The 24,390-nt window shown below is 34.8% G+C and overlaps 1 protein-coding gene across 1 annotated transcript in view; it reads right to left on the bottom strand.

The window, feature by feature from the left end:
- Nucleotides 1-24,390, bottom strand: part of LOC145688189 (5'-AMP-activated protein kinase catalytic subunit alpha-2-like) — a 147,889-nt gene that overhangs the window by 63,627 nt on the left and 59,872 nt on the right. Inside the window, exon 5 of the mRNA XM_081762060.1 lies at nt 20,158-20,364. Coding sequence (XP_081618186.1) covers nt 20,158-20,364 — 207 coding nt within the window. The remainder of the gene's footprint in view (nt 1-20,157; nt 20,365-24,390) is intronic.

Below are 24,390 nucleotides of genomic sequence, written 5' to 3'. Positions count from 1 at the left end.
ATTTTGGGAGGGGTACCTCGGCCCACCCCCTGGGAAATTGCTCAATTTCAACATGTTGTATTATAATATTGGACCCTAATATGTATCATTATAAATTTGGATGGTCCACCTCGTTCCCTTTTAGGGGTACAAAATTGCCAAAATATAAACGTAAGCAATATGTTGTACCACGTGTTTAGTTTTTGACCTAATTTATCCCCTTTGATGTGGTCCTATTACCTTATATGGTTATATGGTCAGGTATAGGAGTCCATTACCTACCATAAGACATGGGTACATTGGTGCATCCCCTTTAAACTTTTGGCAGGAGTAGCTAGGCCCACCCGTTAAATTTTAGAAATTCTCCAATTTAACCATTTGGTATCATAGTACAGGACCTCAATATGTATCATAATAAATTTGGATGGACCAACCCGTTCCCTTTCATGGGTACAAATTGCCAAATTTTAGTAAAACCACATGTTTGGATTTTGGTCCATTTTATCCCATTAGGTGAGGTCATATTACCTTATATGGTTATATGGTGATGTATAGGTGTTCATTCCCTATCATAAGACATGGGTATATTGGTGCACCCCGGGAGGAGTACCTTGCCCCACCCCTTAACTTTTGGAAATTTTCCGATTTAAGCATTCGGTATTATAGTACAGGAACTCAATATGTATCATGATAAATTTGGGTGGTCCACCTCGTTCCATTTCATGGGTAAAAGATTGTCGAAAATTAGTACGACCATGCGTTTGGTTTTGACCTAAGTTATCCCTTTGATGAGATCCTACGATTATATAAGGGTCAATTATCTTACATAAGACATAGGTATATTAGTGCATACTTTTTAAAATTTGGGAGGGGCCCACCCCATAATTTTTGGAAATTGTTTAATATAAGCATTTGGTATTGTAGTATAGGACATCAATATGTATCACTATAAATATGGGTGATTAAAGAACTACCAAAAATAAAATTTTGGAGGTTATTGACCCCTTTGATGAGGTCTTATTACCTTATATGATTATATGGGCATGTATAGGGGTCTATTCTTTTTCTTAAGATATAGATACATTGGTGCATCCGTTGAAAAATTTGAAGGAGTACACTGGCCCGCCACCTTAAATTTTGGAGATTGCCAAATGTAAACATTTAATATAGTACTATAGGACCCTAATATGTATTGGTATAAATTTTGGTGGTCCATTTTGTTCCCTTTTATGAATAAAAAATGTTAAAATTTCAAATTTAGGAGGTTATAGACCCTCTTTGAAGTGGTTTTATTACCTTATATGAATGTATGAATGTATTGAATCTTATGACTCATAGTCTTAAGGGAATACATGCTACAACACTGAAATTTAGTCACAAGGTGATTTAATCTGACATTGGCAAAGTTATTGTTGATGCAATTTGATTGGATGATCACTATCTTTCGTGCAATATGATTGGCTGATCACTATCTTTCGTGCAATCTGATTAGTTAATGAATTTCAAATCTTTGCTGCATTCAGTTTTAAGTTTTGTTTACCATTTAAAAATCTTGGTTTCGCTCAACATATAGCACTCGTTGATAAATATGAACAAAACCGTTTATTTGTTAACCGAATAGTTAAAAACCGGATAGTTTGACGGTTAACCGTGAAACGTAAAAGTTTGTTTGAAAATGTTTTTGTTTGAAATTTTTTATGAATTTTTTTTGTTTCAAAATTTGAAATTTTTTCGTTTCCAAATTTTGTTTCAAAATTTTTAGTTTGAATTTTTTGTTTGAAAAAATTTCTGTTTCATAATTTTGTTTAAAATTTTTTGTTTCAAAATTTTGTTAGAAAAACTTTTTTCGTTTCAAAATTTTGTTTGAAATTTTTTTGGTAAAATTTTTGTTTGAAAATTTTTTGTTTGAAATTTTTTTTTGTTTGTAAACTTTTTGTTTCAAATTTTTGTTTGGAAAATTTTGGTTTGACATTTTTTAAGTTTGTGCACTCATTAGTAAAGAACCGTAACTGTTTAGAATAAAAACATCTGACAACACTGTTTATCACGATGCAATAGTACACGTCAGAATATGGGGCTGTACTTGAAATGAAAAAACAAATCATTTTATTACATTGCGCTGGTTAATTGCATACATCCATACCAGATATAGGATCTGGATATTGTCGATACAATGTATTTTGAACTTCTTGCTCTAGTTTGTCTTTAGCGTATAATTTTAATTCCAGTTGAAGTCTTTTAAGGTCTATTGCAATATCAATTGGCGGAAACTTAATGTCCATTTGATCACAAATAAACTGTTTATCAATACAAGTATGCACCCACGAACGATGTTGACAACCATCACAACATCTAGATACATGTTGTACAATATGCATAACAAATTTCTCAAAATAGTACTTTTTCAGGAATATACTTGTTTTGTTGCACACTTCCACTGCATGTTTTACACACTGGAATACATAGATGAATTTGTTCCATTCCGTTTGCGTTAGATACACCATGTTGCGAGGGACATGCAATGTACTCTTTTTACGTAACAGCACCATCTTCTCTTTGAGGACTGTACGCAACACCACTTCATGATTTGAGCCTAATGATTTGACTATGGTCACATTTAGCTCATCATGAAAATAATCATTCATTTGGACGATTCGTGAACATAATATTTGCCATTCTTCACAGGCCAGTTGTACACCAAATTGTTCTGCTTTGCCCAATCGAATCACTGGTTCAAATGTTGTAGCACTAATACCAATCATCACATGTTTTGTTTTAAATATATTTATTGGATAATAGCTTGCGAAGAGGAATTCTTTATTGTTAGAAGTACACATCTTTCTTCCTGAAATGCACTTGCTCAAACGATTTCAGGGGCTGACACTGTATTTGCTGATTTCATAGTTATTGCTGACGTCACTGGAAAGGAATGTGCTGACGTTTGAATTCATGATTTCATCACAGTTGCTGACGTCATGCTGACCAACCAAATTCATAGATCGCATTCTGTGATAAAGACCAGCATACAGCTACGTCTGACATCAATGGAATGTGCTGACGTTTGAATTCATGATTTCATCACAATTGCTAACAAAACCAAATTCACTGATCCGGCTGTGTACTAAATTCAAATTGATGACTTCGACCTAAGAATCCTTTGTAACATAAATATACAGATCCAGTACTTAAGAAACGCAGCAGTTCTTCTTGTTTTGATGCTTCCATGGGTAAATATCTTGCTGGTAAAATTATATTCTTATCATTTTCAAGCTTCACTACGATTCTTAATCCAAACTTTGTAGGGATTTTTTGGCTAGCTAAAATTCTATAAGGTACATTCTGTTGTAAATCAGTAATCTTGGTAAATGATTCCATCACATCACGTGTGTTTAGAAACTGCAGGAAAGTAGCCATGATGGCGTTATCATGAATACTAACTCGAACGATACTTATATATGATGCAAAACTGATGACGTTGCATTATCATGTTCTGGCGTGTACTATTGCATCATGATAAACAGTGTTGCCAGATGTTTTTGTTCTAAACAGTTCCAGTTCTTTACTAATGAGTGCACAAACTTAAAAAATGTCAAACCAAAATTTTCCAAACAAAAATTTGAAAAAAAAGTATGCAAACAAAAAATTTCGAAACAAAATTTTGAAAAAAAAAATTGAAACGAAAAAAAGATTTCAAACGAAAAAATTCAAACAAAAAAATTTACCAAAAAAATTTCAAACAAAATTTTGAAACGAAAAAAGTTTTTCAAACAAAATTTTGAAATTAAAATTTTTCAAGCAAAAAAAAAATCAAACTAAAAATTTTGAAACAAAATTTGGAAACGAGAAAATTTCAAATTTTGAAACAAAAAATTTTCAAAAAATTTCAAACAAAAAATTTTCAAACTAAAACTTTTACGTTTCACCGTTAACTGTCAAACTTTATCCGGTTTTTAACTATTCGATTAACAAATAAACGGTTTTGATCATATTTATCAATGAGTGCAAAATGTTGAGCGAAACCAAGATTTTTAAATGGTAAACAAAACTTAAAACTGAATGCAGCAAAGATTTGAAATTCATCAACCAATCAGACTGCACGAAAGATAGTGATCAGCCAATCATATTGCACGAAAGATAGTGATCATCCAATCAAATTGTATCAACAATAACTTTGCCAGTGTCAGATTAAATCACCTTGTGACTAAATTTCAGTGTTGTAGCATGTATTGCCTTTAGACTATGAGTCATAAGGTGCAATAAGGTTAGCTATCAGATTTCTCAAGGTCAAGGTCAAATCAACCAACAACAATGATCTTAGACTATGAGCTGTGATTAAAGTTCAAAGTATTGTTTCAAATTCCGCGCCTTATATCAAAATTCTGTTGATCACAATTCCCAAATTTAAAGAATACTTCTCTCGATACACCTGTCTTAAAATTAACCATATCATTATATGTTCAATAAGGTCAATAATGTCTGTCAATTGTTTATCTTAGTAGAACCAACTGTTTTCTAGAAGTGTGTACTCAAACTTAAGAAGTACCACAACAAATGAAATGAATCCCTGTTCACTACCTCATCAAGGTCAATCACGTGGTACATCGTATTGCTTACGTTTATATTTGGCGGAAATAATCAAAACTAATGACGTAATTTTATTTTCACAATTCTCAAATTATCCTACAAAGTTTCAATGTACCGATTTACTGGACTCATAATCACATCATAGGTCAATAACTGACCACGTGATCATACTAATATTTGACAATGATTTACCCAAAGAATGAGATACCATCCAATTTTAAGAACAATTACCAATTATTGATTTAACAATAAGAATTGTACCCCTAACAAAATTTAAGATTTGTACATAAATACACCTGTGTCTTATGAAAAAAAGTAATAAATCATGTACTCATTCAATAATAAAGCCGTGTCAAGAAAGATAAAATAGGTCAATAACCTTTAAAATTTGAATATTTGTCCTTAAGGGGGACACCTACTTGTTATTTGATAATTCCCAAATTTAAGAAATGATTCTATGTACCCCAACAAAATTTAAAAGGGAATATAAAAATATAAACGTAATAAACCTCTGTACACATTCATCCTTATCAAAAGGCTCATTTACATTTTTGACAATTTTTTAACCATGAAAGGAAACGAAGTTTATAAGAACCTATATTATTATACCAAATTGGGCAATTTCCTAACTTTAAGGGTGAGCCAATGTACCTCTGCCAAATTTTAAAATGGAAGCATCAATGTTCTCATGCCTTATAAAAGAAAATAGACCCCTGAACACATTCATACATTCATATAAGGTAATAAAACCACATCAAAGAGGGTCAATAAACTCCTAAATTTGAATTTTTAACATTTTTTATCCATAAAAGGGAACAAAATGGACCACCAAAATTTATACCAATACATATTAGGGTCCTATAGTACTATATTAAATGTTTACATTTGGCAATCTCCAAAATTTAAGGTGGTAGGCCAGTGTACTCCTTCAAATTTTTCAACAGATGCACCAATGTATCTATATCTTAAGAAAAAGAATAGACCCCTATACATGCCCATATAATCATATAAGGTAATAAGACCTCATCAAAGGGGTCAATAACCTCCAAAATTTTATTTTTGGTAGTTCTTTAATCACCCATATTTATAGTGATACATATTGATGTCCTATACTACAATACCAAATGCTTATATTAAACAATTTCCAAAAATTAAGGGGTGGGCCCCTCCCAAATTTTAAAAAGTATGCACTAATATACCTATGTCTTATGTAAGATAATTGACCCTTATATAATCGTAGGATCTCATCAAAGGGATAACTTAGGTCAAAACCAAACGCATGGTCGTACTAATTTTCGACAATCTTTTACCCATGAAATGGAACGAGGTGGACCACCCAAATTTATCATGATACATATTGAGTTCCTGTACTATAATATCGAATGCTTAAATCGGAAAATTTCCAAAAGTTAAGGGGTGGGGCAAGGTATCCATCCCGGGGTGCACCAATATACTCATGTCTTATGATAGGGAATGGACACCTGTATACGCCCATATAACCATATAAAGTAATAGAACCTCAACAACGGGGATAAAATGGGCCAAAAACCAAACACGTGGTTGTACTAAAATTTGGCAATTTTGTACCCATGAAAGGGAACGAGGTGGACCACCCAAATTTATCATAATACATACTAGGGTCCTATACTATTATACCAAATGTTTCAATTGGGCAATTTCCAAAATTTAAGGGGTGGATCAAGGTACTCCTCCCGAATTTTTCAAGGGGTGCACCAATATAGCCATATCTTATGAAAGGGAATGGACCCCTGTATACGTCCATATAACTATATAAGGCAATAACACCTCTTCAAAGGGGATAAATTAGGTCAAAAACCTCCGAAATTTGAATTTTTCGTATTTTTTTACCCATGAAATGGAACGACATAGACCCCCAATACTGATAGAGGTACATACTATGGTCCTAGTCTACCATACCCAATTTTTAGATTTGGCAATTTCCAAAATTTAAGGGGGTGGTCCTATGTATCCCTGCCAAAATTTAGGGGGTGGGCCATGGTACCCCTGCCAAATTTTAGAGGGGGTGGTCCTAAGTACCCCTAGGTCATTGACCCCGGGCCACGGTCATTGACCGTTGACCTGTGACGTCACAAAATTTTTTGCTGACTCGGCTCGATATACGCTGACCCCTACTACTGGAAAGCTCTTTACTAATTGATGGACGAGAAGATTCTGATTCCTCGGTCATATGTAGAAAACGTGGATCTGCTGCAGACAAGAAGTAGCTTCCTTTTCCTCAAAAGCTGCCGAAGTTGAAGGTTGCGGGTCTTCACAGGTAGGCCTAGTCTTGCAACACGAATCACGTTTGCGGACAGTCAGTCAGTGTCTGTGAATATCTGAGGGTTCAGTGAATATATTCCGGTGCACGCAAAATCAATTGAGAGCAATGTCCATGCGACACATTTTTCGGCATGCCCCTGAAACAGGTTGCGGTATACCGTATTCGGTTATCTTTATTCCAGCACTCTTGTGCATCGACAGTGAACAAGCTTCATTGTATGCGCCTTTCAACGGTTTCATAAAACACCTGTCAATGGGTTGAGTCTAATGGAGTACTGAGCAGGGAATACTGTGATCCCTCGCATATTGAATCACTTTCAGTTCCTTGTAGCTGCCATGTTCATCAATATTTAGCAGAACTGAGTTCTGAGGGAAAGGATGCAACCACGTTAAAAAAGTATTACACGTTATTCGATCAGTACTTTGTGTTACAGGCCTCGGGTGGAGCATCAACCATCTGTCTCACTCATTTTCTGATGCAAGTTCACAGTGTTGCAACCAAGTTAGTAAAAAGTATTATACGTTATTCGATCAGTACTTTGTGTACAGGAATACTCTCGGGTGGAGCATCAACCATCTGTCTCTCACTCATTTTGTGATGCGGAAATATGAAGAGAGGCGGTACAAACTGACCAGTAGCACTCATGCAGAACATCAATGTTGTATTCTAACCTCTTTTGCCTTACGTCAACTTGCCCACAATTCAGGGTTTGCCCAAGTGGACCCAGCCCGAAAAAACCCGGTGGTTTTTTTCGGGTTGGACCCACCTGAAAAATCCCACTATAAAATCCACCTGGGTTTTTGACCTATTTGTTAGTATATTATTGGTACAACTAAGGCGGACATTGTAAGTGATTTTCATCAGATTTTAGATTTTCCTTGGACGAATTAGAGGCTTTCACGTTAAGGTAGACACCAACATTCAACATAAGACCTTTATAAAGTTCTGTATGCACTAAATGAATTAAAAAAAAAAAACTTACGTTAGCTTGAGATAGTTATAGAACAAATTTATGTATGGATTATGCTTATAGCCTATTTGAAGTAAAATAAGCAATTTTGTACTTTAGAAACACAGGGAAGATGACTGACCCTACATTTACAAACACTTTTTTCCAGCAACACATTAGTAGTAGGGACCCGCGTATGGCTAGCCGAGTCAGCAAAAATTTTTGTGACGTCATAGGTCAAAGGTCAATGACCTTGGTCCGGGGTCAATGACCTAGGGGTACTTAGGACCACCCCCTCTAAATTTTGGCAGGGGTACCTTGGTCCACCCCCTAATTTTTGGCAGGGCTACGTAGGACTACCCCCCCTTAAATTTAGGAAATTGCCAAATCTAAAAATTTGGTATGGTAGCCTAGGATCATAGTATGTACTTCTATCAGTATTGTGGGGTCTATGTCGTTCCCTTTCATGGGTAACAAATTGCCAAAAATTCAAATTTCGGGGGTTTTTGACCTAATTTATCCCCTTTGATGAGGTGTTATTACCCTATATGGTTATATGGGCGTATACAGGGGTCCATTACCTTTCATAACATATGGGTATATTAATGCACCCCTTGAAAAATTTGGGAGGGGTATCTTGGCCCACACCTTAAATTTTTGAAATTGCCCAATTTAAACATTGGGTATTATAGTACAGACCTTGGCCCACACCTTAAATTTTGGAAATTGCCCAATTTAAACATTTGGTATTATAGTACAGAAACCTAACATGTATCATGATAAATTTGGGTGGTCCACCTCGTTTCCTTCTAGGGGTACAAAATTTCCAAAATATAAACGTAAGCAATACGTTATACCACGTGTTTGGTTTCTGGTCAATTTTATCCCCTTTGATGAGGTGTTAGTTATATGGTCATGTATAGGGGTCCATTACCTTTCATATGATATGGGTATATTTGTGCACTCCTTTAAAAAATTGGGAGGGGTACTTTGGCCCACCCCTTAAATTTTGGAAATTGTCCAATTTAAACATTTGGTATTATAGTACTGGACCCTAACATGTATTGGACCCCTACATTGTAATTTCGAACAAAATTTTGAAACGAAAATTTCAAACAAAATTTTGAAACGAAAAAATTTTCAAACGAAAAAAATTCGAAACAAAAAATGTTAAAAAAAATTTGGAAACGAAAAAATTTCAAAACAAAAATTTCGAACAAAAAATTTTAAACAAAAAATTTTCAAACAAAATTTTGCAACAAAAAAATTAAAACATTTTGAAACGAAAAATTTTCAAACAAAAAATTTTGAAACAAATTTCAAACAAAATTCTGAAACAAAAAAATCAAACACAAATTTGAAACAAGAGTTTTCAAACAAAAACTTTCAAACAAAAAATTTTCAAACTAAAAAAAATTACGTTTCACGGTTAACCGTCAAACTTTATCCGGTTTTTAACTATTCGATTAACAAATAAACGGTTTTGATCATATTTATCAATGAGTTCAAAATGTTGAACGAAACCAAGATTTTTAAATGTTAAACAAAACTTAAAACTGAATGCAGCAAAGATTTGAAAATCAGCAACCAATCAGATTGCACGAAAGATAGTGATCAGCCAATCAGATTGCACGAAAGATAGTGATCAACCAATCAAATTGCATCAACAATAACTTTGCCAGTGTTGTAGCATGTATTCCCTTAAGACTATGAATCATGAGATTCAATAAGGTTAGCTATGTATCCCTGTACACTATCTCATCAAGGTCAATCACGTGGTACATCGTATTGCTTACGTTTATATTTGGCTGTAATAATCAAAACCAATGACGCAATTTCATTTGACAATTCTCAAATTATCCTACAAAGTTTAAATGTACCAATGTCCTGGACTCCTAATCCCATCATAGGTCAATAACTGATAACGTGATCATACTCATATTTGACAATGATTTACCCAATGAATGAGATACTATCCAATTTTAAGAACAATTACCAATTATTGATATAACAATAAGAAATGTACCCCTCCCAAAATGTAAGATTGGTACACAAATACACCTGTGTCTTATGAAAAAGTAATAAATCCTGTAGTTATTCAATAATAAAGCCGGTCAATAACCTTTAAATTTTGGGCCATAAGAGGAACACCAACATCTACAATGGGTCCTAGAAAACGTTTACCAAATTATGTTATTTTATAATTCCCAAATTTAAAAGGGCACATAAACATATGAAGGCAATAAACCTCTGTACATACACATATAACGTGTTAAATCCTTATCAAAGGGGTCAATAACTTCCGAAATTTGATTTTGGTAGTTCTTTACCCATGAAAGGGAACGATGTGGACCATCCAAATTTATAGTGGTACATATTGAAGACCTGTACGAAGATACCAAATGCTTATATTAAACAATTTCTAAAACTGAGTGGATGAGCCAAGATACCCCTCCCAAATTTTAAAGGGTGCATCAATGTACTCATGTCTTATGATATGAAATGAACCTATATACATGACCATATAACCATATACGGTAATAAGACCACATCAAACGGGATAAATTGGGCCAAAAACCAAACACGTGATACAACATATTGCTTATGTTTATATTTTGGCATTTTTTTTACTCATGAAAGGGAACAAGGTGGACCACCCAAATTTATCATGATACATATTGAGGTCATGTACTATGATAGCGAATGCTTAAATTGAAAAATTTCCAAAATTTAAGGGATTGGCAATGGTACACCTCCCAAAAATTTAAAGGGGTGCATCAATGTACCTATGTCTTATGATAGAAAATGGACCTTATACATAACCATATAATCATATTAGGTAATAGGAACTCATCCAAGGGGATAAATTAGGTCAAAAACGAAACACGTGATTGTACTAAAATTTGGCAATTTCGTACCCATGAAAGGGAACGAGATGGACCACCCAAATTTATAGTAATATATATATATTAGGGTCTTATACTATTATACCAAATGTTTAAATTGGGCAATTTCTAAAATTAAAGAGGTGGGCCAAGGTAACCCTCCAAAAATTTTAAAGGGTGCATCAATATACCCATGTCTTATAATAGGGAATGGACCAATATACATAACCATATAATCATATAAGGTAATAGGACCTCATCCAAGGGGATAAATTGAGCCAAAACAAACACGTGGTTGTACTAAAATTTGGCAATTTCGTACCCATAAAAGGGAACGAGGTGAACCACCCAAATTTATCATAATACATGTTAGGGTGCAGTACTATAATACCAAATATATAAAATGAGCAATTTCTAAAATTCAAGGGGTGGGCCAATGTACCCCTCGCAAATTTTTAAAGGAGTGCACAAATGTATCTATGTCTTATGATAGGGAATAAACCCCTATACATAACCATATAACCATATAAGGTAATAGGACCTCATCCAAGGGGATAAGCTGAGCCAAAACAAACACGTGGTTGTACTAAAATTTGGCAATTTCGTACCCATAAAAGGGAACGAGGTGAACCACCCAAATTTATCATAATACATGTTAAGGTGCAGTACTATAATACCAAATATATAAAATGAGGAATTTCTAAAATTTAAGGGGTGGGCCAAGGTACCCTTCCTGGGGTTCACAAATGTACCTATGTCTTATGATAGGGAATAGACCCCTATACATAACCATATAACCATATAAGGTAATAGAACCTCATCCAAGAGGATAAATTGGGCCAAAAGACCAAACACGTGGTACAAAGTATTGCTTACGTTTATATTTTGGCAATTTTGTACCCCTAAAAGGGAACGAGGTGGACCACCCAAATTTATCATAATACATGTTAGGGTCCAGTACTATAATACCAAATGTTTAAATTGGGCAATTTCCAAAATTTAAGGGGTGGGCCAAAGTACCCCTCCCAAATTTTTAAAGGAGTGCACAAATATACCCATATCATATGAAAGGTAATGGACCCCTACATGACCATATAACTAACACCTCATCAAAGGGGATAAAATCGACCAGAAACCAAACACGTGGTATAACGTATTGCTTACGTTTATATTTTGGCAATTTTGTACCCCTAGAAGGAAACGAGGTGGACCACCCAAATTTATCATGATACATGTTAGGTTTCTGTACTATAATACCCAATGTTTAAATTGGGCAATTTCAAAAATTTAAGGTGTGGGCCAAGGTACCCCTCCCAAATTTTTCAAGGGGTGCATTAATATACCCATATGTTATGAAAGGTAATGGACCCCTGTATACGCCCATATAACCATATAGGGTAATAACACCTCATCAAAGGGGATAAATTAGGTCAAAAACCCCCGAAATTTGAATTTTTGGCAATTTGTTACCCATAGACCCCACAATACTGATAGAGGTACATACTATGGTTCTAGGCTACCATACCAAATTTTTAGATTTGGCAATTTCCTAAATTTAAGGGGGGGTCCTATGTACCCCTGCCAAAAATTAGGGGGTGGACCAAGGTACCCCTGCCAAAATTTAGAGGGGGTGGTCCTAAGTACCCCTAGGTCATTGACCCCGGGCCGAGGTCATTGACCTATGACGTCACAAAAATTTTTGCTGACTCGGCTAGCCATACGCGGGTCCCTACTACTACATTAGATAAGTTAACAAGAATTATAATCTTTTTCAGAGGCTAGGGCACAAAATTGTGCTTTGGTTCAGGTCTTAGAAAAATGTAAATCTCGTCCTGACAATTACACACGACACAAGGAGAAAAATCAGCTTTTCATCAGATTAAACTGACGAACGTAATTTTGCCAAATACAGCCATGTAAATAAATATTGCTAAACGCGCGAAGAATATTGAAGGTAGATTGTACCACTGATTTACATAATTTGCATATTGTTTTCCTGTAAAGCATTTTTATAGCACATCTTAAATTTTTGGACATCTTCAGTCTGTACAAGTAATTGCAGGGTACGAAAAGAGAAAAGCAGCTGCTGCTTAGTGAACTTTCACCTATTATATTATTGAAAAAAAAAATATAAAATGAAATCTTTTAATTTTAGTCTCACGGTTATGCTTGCTGTGTTCAAGGTGACGGTGATGATGAGAAATGAATGAAATGACGCAATGAAGAAAGTGGGAGGAAACGTAAGAATCCCGAGAAAACCCATGCACAAGGTGTTTGTCCACCACAAAGCTCACTTGGCGCGAACTGGGATCGAACTAGGGACCCCATGCACCAGAGGTGAACGCTCTACCACTGAGCCGCCGCAGCCTATTATACTTTTGTTCATAACCAGACTACAGTTCATTGCAAGTATTGGAAAGTTGAGGAAGGGGTGGATCTGAGGTGTCCCGTATTCTCATGGAGAAAATATGGCAGGTTTATTTACGTTGGAAGATGTTAATTTCATATAAGACATTTTAAAACATTTATTTATTTATTTCATACAACATGAATTGTATCTTTGTTTTAAATTAATAGATCCCTTTTGGTATTCATATTTGGCGAACGTCAGTCAGGCTTCTGGATGACTTGATCTACATTTGTTCGTTTGTCTGCCGAGCTCCTTCATGGCTAAGCGGTTAGTGTACGCGTCTTCGGCGTGGGAGACCCGAATTTTCTTGCTGGAGGGAGTTCATATGGTTCGGATTCCATGTTAATCAGTAGATCTCGTCTCATATAGCCTCGCTGCTGAAAGAAACGTTAAACACAAAATCAACTCAACTCGTTTGTCTGCCTCTACCACACACACTACAAGGTACAACTTTCGGCCTTTTAAGTTAAAATTTTCAGAATACAAGCACGAGACACACTAAACTTCCTGTATAGATTTTGGCGGCATACCAACGTTAAATATCAAAATTGCGGCTATTTTTTTTCAAAACAGCGAGCATCCACGCTACGAAGCGCAATCTTCAGTCTTTTCAGTTGAAATTTTGACGGTGGAAGCACGAGATATGCTAAATTTGCTGTACAGATTTTCTCGGTGATCGAATGTAAAATTTCAAAATGGCGGCCATTTTTTCAAAACAGCAGTGAATAGAAAATGGTTGAAGTTGTGACAATGACAATCTTGAAATATAAATCACATTTTAACACTTTTACCCCAAAGACATTGAAATATTTCGAAAAAAACCGAAAAAACCCATATGGGCTCAGGTGGGTTGGGCTTTTTCAAAAAAGCCCGGGTTTTTTCGAACCCTGCCACAATTAGTTTCCCTTTTTCACTTATCACTTTGGGATTAACATGAACACGCGATAAACCAGTCTCATCCGCATTCAATGTTTGTGATGGTGAAAAAGAACACTTCTCCATCAGTGTGCACTACAGTGGCGGTTTTAGCGGGTAGGCCGGGTAGGCACAGGCCTACCCAAAAATTCTGAAAATATATAAACGCTAAAAGATACAATAAAAAAGTAAATATATTTTTCACTATTTATATTAATGGTAGATAATTATTCAATAAATGCATCAATTACTATTGTAAAAGTAATTTCCTACTGTCATTAATCAATCAATTTTGTATATGTATCCATAAGTGAGAGAGCGGGCCTACCCAAAATTAAAATCCTAAAGCCGCCCTTGTATAGAACTTTGCAACTTCTTCCTTATTGAAACTTGTTGTTCTCAATATACTTGTAGACACAGGAGTTCTAAGAAACAAATCGGGATATCACTTCATAAACTCGAAATAAACATCTTTCACACACTCTGTTTATCTTTGTTGAACCTGTGATTGATTTTTAGTTCTTCAGCTAAGTCGAACTAGCTTCAGGTATTGTTTATGAGATAATGGCATTAAGCGATCAGTTAACTGTTTCACATGGTATTTCAGCTCTCTTTTCATACACATCGGGAAAAGTATTTTCGAATCTCGTAATTTACGTGCGACACGTAATTTTATTCCTTGCTTTCGCATCCAATCTGCTTGTATAAAGTGTCTACGTGCACTACGAGTCGACAAAGTGCCTGGCACGGATGGTCTGATAGAAATAATTCAACAACAAATAACAGACATAGAGGTCAAACCGTAGAATTTAACGAAAAGTGTTTCCTGTAAAAGTTGTTTCTTTTTTAATAATGCCTTCAATGAAACAGAAATTGAAACAATTTTCCATTTGAAATTTTGCAGTTGACCCCCCATGGAATATTCCTGCTACGCCACTGGGCATGGAAACGTCACCATTTGATTCTTTACATACGATTTGGTAATTCATCTTTTGTTTGGAGCGTCTACGTGCACTACGAGCCGAGTAAAATGCATGGACGGGTGGTCTGATACACCCTGTATATATTGGGTGTTCTAAAAATGGCGCCTACGGACCACAGAGTACTATTCTAAAAGTCAAAATAAAGCTATATATACAGGGTGTAAAGAAAGGTTGTTTACAACGCTTGGGAGGTGATTCTACAGATGAAAACAAGTAAATATGTCTATGTAACACAATGTCCATCTCGGCCTCCTAACCGAGTTACGGACGTCGAAAAGGTGGGAAAATGAACTTTGAAGGCTAATTCTAGCAAAACGACAAGAGATAGAAGGGCAGTGTTAGGCGGCCCACACAGACTCTCAACATGGAGTATCCAAAGATACTAAGATTAGATGTGTACAAGGGATTCCCCAAAGGATGCCTCACTTTGCCCTCATAACGTCCGCGGCATGCTTCGCATCCTTTGGGGAATCCCTTGCGCTCGCCTTGTACACATCTAATCTTATTATCTTTGGATAGTCCATGTTGAGAGTTTGTGTGGGCCGCCTAACACCGCCCTTCTATCTCTTGTCGTTTTGCTAGAATTAGCCTTCAAAGTTCATTTTCCCACCCTTTTCGACGTCCGTAACTTAGGAGGCCGAGATGGACATTGTGTTACAGACATTTTTACATGTTTTCATCTGTAGAATCACCTCCCAAGTGTTGTAAACAACCTTCCCTTATATCCTGTATATATATATATATATATATATATATATATATATATATATATATATATATATATATATATATATATATATATATTGTATACCTTTCGGGCTCTCGTCTGGAGACGCAAATTGCTCTATGTGGCAACGTCGCAGATAAAGAATCACAGAGTAGCTCTACCAATCCATCAAATAGATACATCAATTCTTTCCGGATGGCAGTTGAAGTCGATATAGATTGGCACTACCATCACTTAATAGTGTAGCAATCGATGTAACTGCTTGATGAATTGGCAGAATAATGCTAATTGTTCCAAGTTAATCTGCGACATTGCCACATAGTGAAATTTTGATTGCCCATAGCGCCTGAATGAGGCCCCGGAAGGTATACCACTATATAATATTTTCGCTTTATTTTGGCTTGTAGAATAGTGCTTTCTGGTTCGTGGGTGCCATTTTTAGAACTTTTGATGGACCATTATCTTGATACGAACCCGTAACTTAAAAAGTAATACATCAAAAATGTAGTATCTTACCATGCAAATATCAACAGATGCATATTGTTTGACATACTCTGTAATACCACTAGATAAACAGTGTTGCCAATTCAACATAAAGTTATATTTTTTCGAACAGCACTACGTCAGGTTATTACACATTTCAAATCTACATCTAAGGACACTAACGTATAACAAAACATCCTAATTTTGAGGGCTCCAAAAAGAATATCAACGCAAGTGAAATGGACGGGGCTAAGGTACATCCAAAGCACCTTAAGAGTCGAATACTATAATCATGATAAAATGTCTTTTGAATAAACTCTGGTTAAGACAGTAAAGAGGATCACGTGGAACTTATATGTATGGCATACAGATAGCCACTGTTAATCCGTTAACACGTTAACGGACTAATTCAATTAAAGAACCCGGCCAGAATAATCGCTCTAGCCATCAATAAAAAAAAAAAATCAAAATTTTGCTCAAGTCTGGGATATAGTTAACCGCCGCTAAAATCATCATTATCGTCGACTCCATTGAAGAAGTCGGCCAAATAATTGTTCTAGTGATCTAGTGCAAAAATTCGCTTAGGGTACATATATGGTATATGACTTATTTATACACACCGTTCTCCATCAAGACGTTAACGGACTGACTTCAATAACGAACTCGGCCGAGATAATTGCTTTATCTTTATATTTCAGAAAGAATTCAAAAATTCCTTTACATGTATAGGACATGTGAAATAGATAACCACCGTTTCAATAGATATAAAGATCATAACGCCATTTACAGCAATATGATTATCTCAAACCATTCCAGATACAAGGTAAACATTGATAAAGTTTGCACCATTACTTAAAATTATGTAATTCGGAGAACTTTTAGTAATCACAACTACTAAAAACTATTGACGTAGTGTTGTAAAAGCAAAGAAAACAACAATTTTCATTTAAAAAGTCCCACAAATATGCCAATTTAGGCAGTATAGTAATCCTTACCAATGTTTCTTGTATTTCCGAAACGATTTGAGGTATCAAATTGCTGTAAATGGCATTATGATCTTTATGTTTGTTGAAAACTATCCTACTGTGAATTGCAGAAAAGAATGAAAAGGCTACCGAATTCGATCTTACTGACCCTTTCAGCTGAGTTTCTCCACCCACCCGCTGATGTGAAGACTTTTTACAGCTCGCCAGTCTTATTTCTAACTATCCTTCTGGAAATCACAATTTTACAAAACAAAAAAGACGCAAGTAACGAAATAAATGTTTATGATTAGAATGACGTAAATAATAATCATTACGTCATTCGATTTATTAAAATTATCATTATTATTTAGTAAAGATAAAGAGTACTGTCAACCAACACCAGTCTGATTCCACTATATAAAATAACCCTTAACAGGTTATGGTTTTCATCTCTTCAGTTTGTATTTACTTTCCACTCTCGATAAGCTAATTTCCTTAAAGCGTATGTAAGTCATGTGTAAAGCTATTTTAAGCAAACTTCGTTAGTGTAATTAATTGTAGTTATAAATGGGAAACTTCTCAGTCTGTGGGTAACACTAATTTCTAGTAGTTATCAGTCCTGCTAATAGGTGTCACTACCTGCCTGATGCCAGTAGTTGGAACTAGCGTGCAGGCAATTTTCAGATTTAAAATATTGTGACGACTTAAAACTTCATTGTTTCGACTTAATTACATCAAAATAGGACAAGGCCATAATGATATTTAGATTTGGGCATTAATATTTATGCATTTCTACAGAAATATATTATAAAGACTTAACTGCAACTTCAATTGTATTTTTTTTAAATTTAGTTATTTGTAAATGGATAGTAATTATGCTGAACATGAACGTGCTTTGTTTTTTATTATTAAGACAAGGGCTGTAACCATTTTGAGTAGCCGCAAGTTAGTTGATAAGCAAACTAAAAAAAAAAAGTTAAATGTAAAGAATTATAACTAAATTACGCACGATGTTAACCCGTACAGCGAGCCGAAGGTTTGGGGGAAACAACTCGTTACAATAATAAAGTTACACTAGACTTCTCCAGTGGTCCAATGGCTAGCATAGGCTTATGGTGCACACGGTCCTGGGTTCGATTCCCGGTGGGAGAGCACTGAAATCTGAATACATTTTAGTGGTTCAGATTTCACTCTAAACTGTAGGTGTATGTCTCATATAGCCTCGGTGCTCGAAAAGGATGCTAAAGATCAATAAAGCAAACAAAATTTCATTACCAAGTCTCATCAGTGTAATGTAATAAATCAAAATACGTAAAGAATACGAGTTCTCAGTAACTTCCCGCACAGATACGATGCAGTACCAGATTCAACTTGTAAATATTGAGTTCGCTGATCATAAATGATTTTCAGGAATAAATGTTCCTTTCATATCTTGCAGATTCATTGACATATATATTTATTATTTACTAATCAAACATGAGATGCGGTTTTGGAAAGGGCTTTGTATAAAGGCACTAATCTCAGACTTCACATGGTAAAACCAGACTACTCAGTTATTACCGCTTTAAACCAAAACGTAAGATGGTAATAATAATATAATAATAATAATAATAATAATAATAATAATAATAATAATAATAATAATAAAGTTGTTTGAGTCTATAATGAATGCTAGCCGCGAATAGTGCACTTTCAATTTGGTGATGCGAGGTAAATTAACTTAGAAATTTATTTTCTCATGTCAATCAACGCTTTCTCTTATCTATTTCTTAATTTATATACCTCTTGAAAGCTATTTTTTAAAATTATTTAAGTAAAACTTAAAATTTGTTAAAATTATTTAAGATTATACAGTACTGATCCCAGAAGTTGACACTGATTCAAAATACTAAAATACTATTCATCTGTAAGCTTACAATAAGAATGTTCAAAAGACACACTCCTCTGTATGATATTCCTTACAGGTGGAAGTATCGTGACTGAAAAAAAAAGTCTGGTATTGTACGTTATCGTTTAACACGTAGATTTTAAATATGTAATAACTTCTTGTACTGTGATTTGAAAAAGTACAAGTCTGTGCTGGGTAGGCAACACTATTAATCTAGCGATATTGTAAAGTATGGTATGACACACAATATTCTCCTGTCGATATTTGTATAGTACAAAATTTGAGCGTTTATCTATTAGTTTATAATTCACAGGGGCGCATCAAGACAAATGGTCCAGACTATATACCTTATAAAGTATGGCTCCATCAAGGCAAAGCCTTATCATATTTCGAATATTATGAATTGCGTCGGACAATTGAGATCCAATGACGATACAATATTATTATTAGGGACATTTTACGGCAATTCTCGGGCAATAATTCTCATATTCTCCTGTCGATATTTGTATAGTACAAAATTTGAGCGTTTATCTATTAGTTTATAATTCACAGGGGCGCATCAAGACAAATGGTCCAGACTATATACCTTATAAAGTATGGCTCCATCAAGGCAAAGCCTTATCATATTTCGAATATTATGAATTGCGTCGGACAATTGAGATCCAATGACGATACAATATTATTATTAGGGACATTTTACGGCAATTCTCGGGCAATCATATAGTCAAATGAACATGAAAAAACACGTCTAAGCACTCTAACTCCAAAAGCATTCCTGAAGAATGGTTCTATTAAATGGATTATTATTATTATTATTATTATTATTCAAGCGCAAATCACTAGCTGAACTGCTAGGGAATACTCTTTCTGGAATAAACCAGTTCGTGAAAAGTTACTTAAGTTTCGATTTTACAATCTTAAAAATTTTTCAAAAGTTTTGTATTGTCTTGTGACATTTCCGTTACAAGTGGTTTTTAGAAGAATCACACAGTATGTCTTAAATTACATGTTTAATTCAATTCGATCATTAAAATAGATAATCAATTAACTAAACACAATCTAAATCCATAATCACTACATTACTTACACTTAATTTTTCTAAATAATGTTGGAACATGTTCATCATCAAATGGCAGCGTTCCACACAACAAAGCATACAGGATTACGCCACATGACCAAATGTCAACTTCTGGTCCTGCATACAGTTTGCCTGAGATAACTTCGGGAGCAGCGTAGTTCGGTGACCCACAACTAGTACGCAAAAATTCGCCATCCATCATCATGTTGGACAGACCTGGAATTATCAATCGCATCTATTTATATAACGGACTGTTATCAAATGTTTTAGTCAAATATTATAAGATCTGTAACGAATTGTAAGACAGAAAAAGAACCTTAGAGCTCACCTCCCATCATATATTAGGAGGAATGAAAAGTACCTGTATCTAAATATATTATGTTTAAAACAGTTTTTGTACTTCATTGTCCCATTTCAGCGATTCAACCATTGAGAATCGAACTTCATTTCCTGCTTCGTAGATGCTATGCTGTAATTCGCACGGAAGCAACTAGGGAAAATTTAGTCAAGCTAGTTAATTTAACCAGAATTTGAATATCTCAGAATTTGTTATATGGTATAACTGAAACCAATACACTAGTATGAATAGTTTGAATGAAGGCTAAGGGAAAACTCAACTGAAACTGCTGACTTGAGAAGAATGTGAATTTCAACTTCTAAAAAACGTTCGTTAGTATGCTGAAACTTAAATTTTGCATCAATGTGAATTCAAGACTGATGAAAACTTCAATCAAGACTGTAACGAAAGCTGAGTAAGAATTTGAATTTGCAAAAACTTTAATTAGCATACTGTAAGTTATACGAATAAAGCTTGAGTTTAAAGCATTTTAAAAATTCACAATTAGTTGTGTTGTATTGGACAAAATTTGAAGTAGATTTCTTAAACCATCATGGTGTACCATGTAGCACAGAATCAATGTGAATAGAGCTTCAATATACATCTGAAAGGAAAAACATAATGTCGACTGCTGAGTTCAGAAGAATTTGAATTCGATTTCCCAAAATATCATTTAGCTTGATATCACTTAAACTGCTAGAATAGCATAAATGTATCACTAAGTATACTTCAGTAAAGATTAATTTCAAGATAATTTGAGTTCATCTTATGAAGTTCTGTTAGTATGACTTAACTTAAAACATTTGACCAGTATGAACACAGGCTAAAAACGGAAAAAATTAGTATTGAAGCTCATAATTTGAACTGAGTTGCTCAAAACATCCGTTGACATGCTGCACTTTAAACCATTAGAGCAACGTAAACTCAACTTGAATGTAGAATGAAGAAAAATTTAGTGAAGTTTGCTGACTAAAGCAAAATCTGAGTTCTCAAAACCTGTTTCAACATATTAATCCAGTACCTCAGTATGAAAATAGATGAATATGGAAACGAATACCTCAAAACTGTGATTTGAGGAGAGCTCGAATTTGATATCTCAATTGTAGTTGGCACCCTGTGTACCTTAAACTTCTTGACTGGCGTAAAAACAGGCTGAAAATAAATTCACTTTTCAAACTACCGATTTGCGAAGAATTTAAACTCAGTTTCTCAAACGTCGATCAGTGCACTGAACATAAACCACTACGTCAACATGAACACAGGACAGAGAAAATGCACTCTGCTGATCTGAGCAGAATTTACATCCGAATTCTCAAAACAACTGTCTTCATGTTGTAACTTAAACCACTAGAAGGTATTATGACATGTACTACAATGTCTCTATTAGAGCACCTCGATGTTCTCTCTATTGACAAAAAACCTAAAACCTGAATCCAATCAAATTTTCTTCGCATTGTGCTATGATTAATACCAGTTTCATCCAGAAAGAATGAAAATTTCTTCGAAGCGCTATTTCAGATCAAATAACTCGACCACTCATTCACAAAGTGCAATGAGTCCCAATTTAATAAAGAGCAAAAAATTGTCTCGTGTTGACCCAATGTGTTTTCTATGTGAATTATGAAAACAATGTTATAATGTTAAGCAGGTCAGTAACTTTTCCATAATAAAGAACTTACTAAATTCAATTTGGATAAACGTATTTTCAGAACATTAGGTGTTTTTTCATTTTACTTAACACTAAACTAGCAACTAACAGAAGTTTCATGTTTTCAATGTTAACACAATCGGAATAATAATGCCTAACCTTTCTTATTTAAGATCTTGGAGCAAATACAAATACAGACACACAATTCATAGTTTGATCTACTACAAACAAATGAAGCTGATTTATGAGAAATATGATGCAAAAGCATGCAAATATGAAGTATAACATTAAATCCTTAGTTTTACACCTCACACACTTGATCTAAAATCTAGAGGAGACTGATAGTGAATGGAGATGAGAAAAAAGAATAATGGTAAAATGGAGGAAATTGAAATGAAATATTTCAATTCAACGTCCCACGATTATGCTCTTTAGGCTAAAGGAGACGATGACTAAGGCAAGTGAACGATGATGGAAGAATTGGTGGAATGAGAAAGTGAAAGGAAATGGGAGTACCCCGAAAAATCTTACGGACACGATATTGTCCACCAGAAACTTACTTGGCCGGGGATCGAACCAGGGACCTCATGCACTGGAGGTAAGCGCTCTACCACTGAGCCACCGTACTTCCAATGGAGAAAACGAAGAATAACTCACGACAAGACACACGAGAGCGTAATTTAAATACATCACTAAATATCAACGCCATGTAAGAGAGTTCCGGATTTTAGCAGCTCCAGGGGACATTAGGAATTATATTTCTGGGCATTAGGCATATATGGCCATTTGACTCAGTCACGTATAACGGATGACGTCCCTCAGCGATCAAACTACTCTGGGAAGTTGGGAAGGAAGGAAGAAAGGAAAAATGAAGAAGGAAGAGGCATGGGATTTATATGTTTGGTACCATCCCGGTATTTGCCAGGTATGAATGAGGAAAAATCTCATTTAGGATGATTGGCCTGAAAATACTTTTACACCTTTTCGACAGAATGCGTCATCCCGGAATCAACCCGGGACTGCTTGCACCGAAGGCGAAAGCGTTCGCGTTGAGGATTGTAGAAAAACACAAAACAGAAGACAGAAACATAGCCTGTTCTGTTGGAAGCTGCAACGAAGTTTCATTACCATATTACATACAATAAATTCTGTATATATGTTGCTAATTACATTTTAACGTATTTCTGTTATTAGATTATGGAGAATAGAAATAATTTATACGATCGATAAGCACAGTAATTTTGTCTTTACAAAAGGTTGTCTGCTGCATCAATGAATACTTCTGAAGGATACACGTAATAGTATAAATTCATTACTATTTACACATGACTGATGCCTTAAGAGTTAGATATTTTCCCTTTCAATTAATATGTACATAGAGCGATTACGATTTCTCTTTCTGGTTCTTAGGAGGTCATCGCCCACTTTATCACTCCATTATCATTAAAACCTTAAACTGTGTCTCCTGAGAAAGTTACCGCATACGAGACAACAATTGACTTGGAAAACAACAACGGAAAATCATAAGATTTTCGGTGAATTTGCGATTTTTCTACTTTCTCACAACGGGAAAACCAATTATAATGTATTACAAGTTAAAATGTATTTATAAGAGGAGCATGAATTTATACACTGATAAATATTGTTTGAGATACGTCGACCACTTTGTTTTCCATCCCTAGAACTTGAGGAAACTTGAATTTAATTTGTTTTGTGTTAATTGAAAAATGTAAAAATAAAAACGTGCGCCCACAGACACACACACACACAAAAGCACAGATTTCACACATTTCTCATTTATAAAGATTCATAATTCATTGATTTCTAACCTCGACTATGTAATTATTTAAAACTTCAGCCTAGAGAAGACAGTAACCTCTGCGCTACAACAACTTAAAAATATAAGCCTCCTCCCTCTATATTTTTTCTCGGAGCATTTTAAGGGATGATTTCTCCTTTTATGCTTCGGAAAACACAGAAACTCAGAGGAACGTCATAAATAAGAACGAATGAACAAATATAGCCGGTCTCCAAAATAGACGCATAAGCAAATATTATACCAGAAGAAGCAGGGTGTACAGAGCCTATCTCAAATATCCATTCTGCACCTCATTCAAGAATATCTAACTTTATTCTTCAAACCAAAAAACGAAAAAAAAAAAAAAAAAACTGTATTTAGGAAAAGCAGTTGTTTCTAGTACTAGCACTCACCCAATTACTATCTTCTAGTACTAGTATTCTCACTTTCTTTGATTAC

This window comes from Thermobia domestica, chromosome 6 (assembly GCF_964235325.1).
Source record: "Thermobia domestica chromosome 6, izTheDome1.hap1.1, whole genome shotgun sequence".
Classification (NCBI taxonomy): domain Eukaryota; kingdom Metazoa; phylum Arthropoda; class Insecta; order Zygentoma; family Lepismatidae; genus Thermobia; species Thermobia domestica.
This window is presented reverse-complemented; position numbering and strand designations above follow the sequence as displayed.